Source organism: Musa acuminata, chromosome BXJ2-4, assembly GCF_036884655.1.
Source record: "Musa acuminata AAA Group cultivar baxijiao chromosome BXJ2-4, Cavendish_Baxijiao_AAA, whole genome shotgun sequence".
NCBI classification, from domain to species: Eukaryota; Viridiplantae; Streptophyta; class Magnoliopsida; order Zingiberales; family Musaceae; genus Musa; species Musa acuminata.
Window position 1 is genome coordinate 15,943,718 of NC_088341.1, and position 6,283 is coordinate 15,950,000.

A 6,283-nucleotide genomic window follows, 5' to 3' on the forward strand; every position below is an offset into this window, starting at 1 on the left:
GTGCCACCGCCTGTGAGTTTCTGACACTGACAATGGACTGGCGGTGCCACCGCCTAGTCTAGGTGATGCCATCGCCTAGGCCAATTTAGCTCACTGGTTGGGCTCCAAACTTGGCCCAAACCAGTCCGAACTCGGGCCCAATTGGCCCCTACTTGGGTTATAGGATTAACACCTAATCCTAACCCTAATTAATGTGTTAACTATGAATTTAAAGACATTTTCTAAGCTATTACAAAGTCCGTAAGTCAAGACTTCTTCCGGCGAGCTTTCGGTGAACTTCCGACGGTCTTCCGATAAACTCTCGGAAACCATTCTACGGACTCCCGGCAAGCTCCTAGACTTCACGATTTGATCTTGGCGAGTTCCAACGAGCTTCTTCGGCCAGCTCCGATCTTTCTCGGTGAGCTCCGCGAACTTCCAACGAACCTTTCGATGAGCTTCCGAAAAACCCTTCGGCAAGCTCCCTACTTATTCTTGGCTAGTTCCGGCAGCATTCCCGACGAACCTTCGGACTTCCGTCGAACTCTCGAACTCGCAACGAATCCTTCGTGCTTGACTCTGACACTTTGTTTTGCTTTATGTCTTCGTCGTTATCGTAGTTAATCCTGCACACACAAGCTAAAACTCTACTCCGATCTAGACAATTATTACAACATGAATTGACATTCTGTTGCCCGGCACGTCATTGGTTGGTGCTTCATCCAATTCTTCAGCGCATCGTCCTCTTTTGCGGCTTGTTGCCCAATCGGCGGTTGACCTCCGCAACCCCGATATCCTTGGCGCAATTCCGCTCTCCTTGGCCCGATGCCCGACGTATGAAGTCTTCTGTCATCCTAACGTGATCTCCTCCGGCGCAATGTCAATTCTTCCTGCGTTAACTGTCTAATCCTGATTGAGTAGACCTGCATCACTCAAAATGTAGTTTAAATTATAAACACATATCAAGTGGTTTCATCATCAAAATACGAGATTCAACAAGTTCATGTCCCGTACTCACTTATCCTCATTACCTCACCATCGTCTCATCCTTCTCTCTCCTCGAGAAACTCGTATTCTCTCTCTCCCTTTACCCTCTCCTCGTTGTCTACGGATGACCACACGTGAGCTGACAAGCATCCCTCTCTCTTTGCCACACCTCCCACTGCTTTCTTCTCGTCGTCATCCTTCCTTTCCCCAAGTCCAAACCATTGGTTGTTATCTCCTACCTTTTTCTTGAGGTGGTGTAGTCAGATGATTACAGGTTGCTGCAATTAGGCCCGATAACGGATCAGGTGCTTACATTTTGACATAATAAAAATATTTCAAATAAATCAAATTATTGGTGGTATTATAAAATATTTTTAAAAGAAAAAAATTCAATATAAATAAAAAACAAAATTTCAGTCCTATAAAATAAGATAAAAGGAATAAATGATATTTAAAGAATAATTCTATGATAATATAAATCAAACTTACGAGCCTATTTTTCTAAAGTAATGCGGCCCACAGATGGAGCCCACTTTGTAGGAGTTGGGTCAGAGCTGGCTGAGTTTTAGGCAGGCCTAACTCAAAGCCCACATCAATCTAGGGGCTCCATTGATGTGTTCCGTGTTGGAGCCCCACAGCGAATCCTCGACAGCAGTAGCGGTAGATATCGTCTTCCTCGTCGCTTCCCTGTAAGGAAAACATTTCTGATCTCATTGCCTCCTCCTGTGTGTGTGAAAAAGAACGCTCTCTCTGTAGGACTCCATCTCCTCTCAGTCAACCACGACCAAACCCCGCCCACGAGCTCCTCCGCTGTGGCGAAGGGCCTGTGTCGTTCCATCCGTCTCGGTCTCGCATGACGACGTTGCCCTCGTAACCTTCCAATCCATGGCTGAAGCTGCAAGCTTTCTGCAGCGAACATGGCGTCGAGCCTGGAAACCCAGAAAGCTGCAATCCGGCGGCGATCTGATGCATACATTGCATGTGAGGATATCAGAGCCATGCATGAAACGACAAAAGAGAGGCTGTCGGTGATGATCCAGTAGAAACATGCGAAGATTCCAAGAGCCTACATATGGATGATGGCAGATGGCTGCCATTGTTGGGCGATCATGCTGGACTCATTCAGTCATCGAGTTGTGTTCTGTCTGCTCTCAAAACTACAGCAATGGCTTCACGTTGTATTATATATATCTTCTAAAGGTATCAAATGAAGGAAATAAATTAAGGTGTCTGAGACAAACACCCAACCCACAAGAGGCATGGTGAGACGGAGGCCATCCATTGGTTGACTTATGGTGTGTGTGTGGCGCTCAACACACCTGAACAAGGAGACCACCACTTTATGATCCCGTCTCGGTCAATGGATCTCCACAAATAAGATCCGTTTCCCCGATAAGTAGCTTCTGACGTTTCCCCACTTCGTTTCACTTCCCGCTCGCCACACCTTGCGGCTCCCTCCTTCCCTCCCCCTCCCTCTTCGCGGAAGCCATCCGATTCGATTTCGTGGCGACAGCAATCTCTCCCTGCTTGCGCCGATCGGTCCAGTTTTCGGCTTCATTCCTCCTCCGTCGAAATCTCGCTTTCTAAGGTAGTATCGATTGCTTCTCTCCGCATGAAATCTCTCTCGCTCTCTCTGTCGGCCCTACGAATCCGGAGTTTTCTGTACTAACGAGCTGTAGATCTTCGTTTACTACAAGAAATGGCGTTTTCTTTTTTCTTCCATGCTGAATAATTCGTAGTTGTCGCGCTTCGTAGGGTTTTTGACATACTAGGGTTTTGGGCCTAAACCTAAGGTCGAGCCCGACGGGAGCAATCCCCTTTCCAATGTCGGGTGCTTAATCTACGGGTTTTCGCTTCACGAGACGAATTTGGGTGGCCGAGTGGACGCTTGACCATGGGCAGCGGCGAGGGTGAGGCTTCGGCCAAGTCTCCAAAACCATTGGCGGGTCAGGTACTTGAAGTCTCATCTTTATGGTCTTCACTATGATCTGTTCAAGAAATTTGGTTTCCTTCTCGCTGAGAAAAATTGGGTTCTTCCTTGTCGTTTCCTGGTTTAGGAGCAATCTCCTACCACTAGCTCTGCTGCGGCCGTGTCCGTTTACCCAGATTGGTCCAACTTTCAGGTGGAAAGGCTTCACCTTTTTTCTAATCAGAAATCGTATACTTATGGAGATTTTTTTTTTCATACCTTTTAGGGAGATTTATGTTTCCTTGCGTCCCTCATAAGCTGGTTATTTCTGTTTTGGCAGGCGTGTCCTCCGATTCCGCCTCATGGACTCTTCCCTTCCCCAGTGCCATCGAGTCCCCAGGCTTATCCTTATATGTGGGGAGCTCCGGTATGGAATTCATACATGGATACTATTGCTTGCTTATGTGTCAAAATCATCTCTATCTCGTTTAAGTTCCTCACAGTGGATCTTTTCATATTTTAGCATTTTAGAATAGGAAATAAATATGATTTGGCAACTAGAGTAGATGGTAGCATCCAATTTGGGTCGTACTTTGAGACAAGTGTTGGGCCTAAATATGTTATCAGATTCATGTGAATCAACAATGAGCACCTTGTTTCTTTGAAGGGTTCTTCTAGTAACATCACATATTGGAGGCGAACTCGTGAGCCTCTTAGGCTGCCTGTGTCTTCCAGAATGATTGTCGCACACCTTGTCAGTGGTCACCTCATTCATTGAGTACTGCTAAATGTTCTATCAGGAATGCTTTGCATGCACAAATTCTATTTAGGTGGACCAGAATACTCCTGCAAAATTTCAGGGGTGATGCCAGCTATCTCAAACCTGATGTGTGGGACCAACACATATGGGCTCCAGTCATCAGGTCTGTGAGAGGTGACATCATTCTTAAAAATCTTCAGGAGCAGTTCAGTCACTCCTTAGCAGCAGAAATCTTTGCATCCTTACGAGGTACTGCAGTATTAGGTCCTGGAGTGGTAGAAAGCTGCAATCAATTGGAGAAAATCCACAAAACTTTGATGATTCTTGTGTACTCTTACAGGATCAACAATTGTCGCAGGCTATATCTATCTCTTCATTTAGCTCTTCCAGGATTTCTAAGATGTAAATTTTCTTTTATATTTCTGTTGAGCTTCATAACCTTTTCTTCTCTTTTCTTTTACTTATTTTAGTTGATGGTGTTAATGCTTATCTCCTTCATGTATCGTATACCTTTGCAGTGAATGTTAAGCAAGACATTATCATCATCATTCATGAACCTTGTAGCAGTTCTTATAGGCATTTACGTCCATTTTCTTTTGTCAACAGCACTTGATGCCACCTTATGGGACTCCACTACCTCCATACCTCACGTATCCTCCTAGAGGATTATATTCTCATCCCTCAGTTCCTCCGGTATTTCCTCCAAATGCATTGAATGTGTCTTTTGCATAGAAATTTGTCTTTTCTCTAATGTACAACTTAGATGTCCTATGTGATCTTATTGTTCTGTAATGAACAGGGGTTACGCCCTTTTGGTCCTTTTGCCATGTCTACTACAAATATGAATGCTGAGAATTCTGTAAGCATGTGATTTAGCTTTTTAAACTATTTTGCAACATAATTAATATCGCCAACAGAGATTGATGTCCACATCTTAGGGAGTTGTTCCCAGCAGCATGGAAATGGATGGTAAGTCATGTAAAGGTAAGGAAAAAGGTCCCACAAAGCGATCCAAAGGAGGTTGCAGTAGTTCAAATATGATTTCAGAAAAGAACAACAGTGAGACATGTAAATCATCAGGGCCACCAGCTAATGAAGTCTCCCAGAGGTGTATAATTCCGTAAGCCTGTTTATCATTATCGTGTCTTTATCTTTACACTCCTTTGCAAGTTGTCTGTTGGATAAAAGAATATGGTTGTTGCAGTGGTGATAGCACAAGTGATAGTTCAAGTGAAGAAGAGAGTGATGACACTTCTCAAAATGTATGCATTCCTCTAATTCACTGATTTGTAGGTTAAATTTTTTTTACTAATATTGAGGTGTGTGAACCTGTAGCTGGGCACTAATTCACATCGAATCATGCTCAAATTACAAGATAGAGTGTATCTTCTCTTTTCCTTCTTACTGTTTCGTTACACTTTACTATATGTTCTAAACCTTAAAATTTGTAAACTGGAAATCCTAAATTGTAATGTAAATCTAAAATATGATTTCTAACAAACCATGAATTAGAATTTGTATCTCTAAAGACATCTATGATACCTTGGAAAAATAAGAACTTTGAGTAATACTTGGTAAGTATAGGCACTTTATTGTTTATTTGGTTAAGCAGTTCCCTTTGTTTTTTCTAGTGTGCTGATATTTTTTTCCATGAGACAATTAGCATTGTGGTTCTCTAGATTTGATCTATGCAGGATTTCTGTGTAGTCAAAAGAGTTGCAAATGAACTTGTTTAATCATTCACTTCATCTGACAACTCTTTTGTCATTTTGATGGTAGCCATAATTAGGCTCACATATTGAGATATTCTGGAACAAGTGTCCTGACAGTGGACTCTGATTCATGCTTGTTTGTCATTGGATTACAGAAAGATTAGTGACATAACATTGTTTTGTTTTCTTGAGAGAGAATACCATGGCAGTACATGTTGTATATTATTTTTTGATCAATATCATCTAAACTATAGTTGTTTTAATGAATCACAAAACACTTAAATTTATCTGTTGCTTGATTAGGGAAGATTAATACATTCGACAGTTGATGAATTATATGATTCACATTTGCTTGATGTGGTTATTACGAAGATCTTTTTTTCAATATTAAGTGCACCTGGAGGAACTCTATATACTAATGTGTTGAAAAAATAAAATAGACAACCTAGTGTAAATGACTTGGCAATGCAGGGTCTTATCCCTACAGGGAGCAATCTTACACATGCTTTTATTTCTACACTTCTAATTGTTTAGTTACAGCCTCAATACAAATGTTAAATGACAAGTGGCTTTTTCCAACATATAACTGCATTTCTCAAGTTCAAGGTCTTAATTTTTTTCATATTCACTCCCATTAGATTGGTTTTAATGATGATAAATCTACTTTGTTCAACCCATGTGATTAGTAACATTTGCTAATGTAGGATAGACCAATTATAAAATAAGCTAGGACATATGTAACACATGAGTTTCTGTATCATGTGTATCCTTGTAAGATCATTTGTAAATCTGAATTTATGGCCAAAATGATGTCGATAAATAGTTTAGCTCTAAGCATGCATCATGGAGTAAACAGTTATCGTGCAGTTTACCTGATTATTTGGTCACTGTACGATACACATTTTCTTTAGATCTGCTTCTTCACTATATTTTCAG

At 41.7% G+C, this 6,283-nt stretch overlaps 1 protein-coding gene across 5 annotated transcripts in view; it reads left to right on the plus strand.

Moving 5' to 3' along the window:
- The first annotated feature begins 2,337 nt into the window (after positions 1-2,337).
- LOC103972996 (bZIP transcription factor 1-B) overlaps positions 2,338-6,283 on the plus strand; it is a 5,565-nt gene continuing 1,619 nt past the window's right edge. For 2 of the 5 annotated variants that reach the window (XM_009387434.3, XM_009387437.3), the window contains exons 1-8: positions 2,387-2,554; positions 2,722-2,917; positions 3,024-3,089; positions 3,216-3,302; positions 4,242-4,328; positions 4,435-4,494; positions 4,574-4,755; positions 4,840-4,897. In XM_009387434.3, the coding sequence (XP_009385709.1) occupies positions 2,861-2,917; positions 3,024-3,089; positions 3,216-3,302; positions 4,242-4,328; positions 4,435-4,494; positions 4,574-4,755; positions 4,840-4,897 (597 nt within the window). In that variant the 5' untranslated portion in view covers positions 2,387-2,554; positions 2,722-2,860. Of the gene's footprint in view, positions 2,555-2,705; positions 2,918-3,023; positions 3,090-3,215; positions 3,303-4,241; positions 4,329-4,434; positions 4,495-4,573; positions 4,756-4,839; positions 4,898-6,283 lie in introns of those variants that run through there. The other 3 variants (XM_009387435.3, XM_009387436.3, XM_065104098.1) reach the window with 3 other exon arrangements.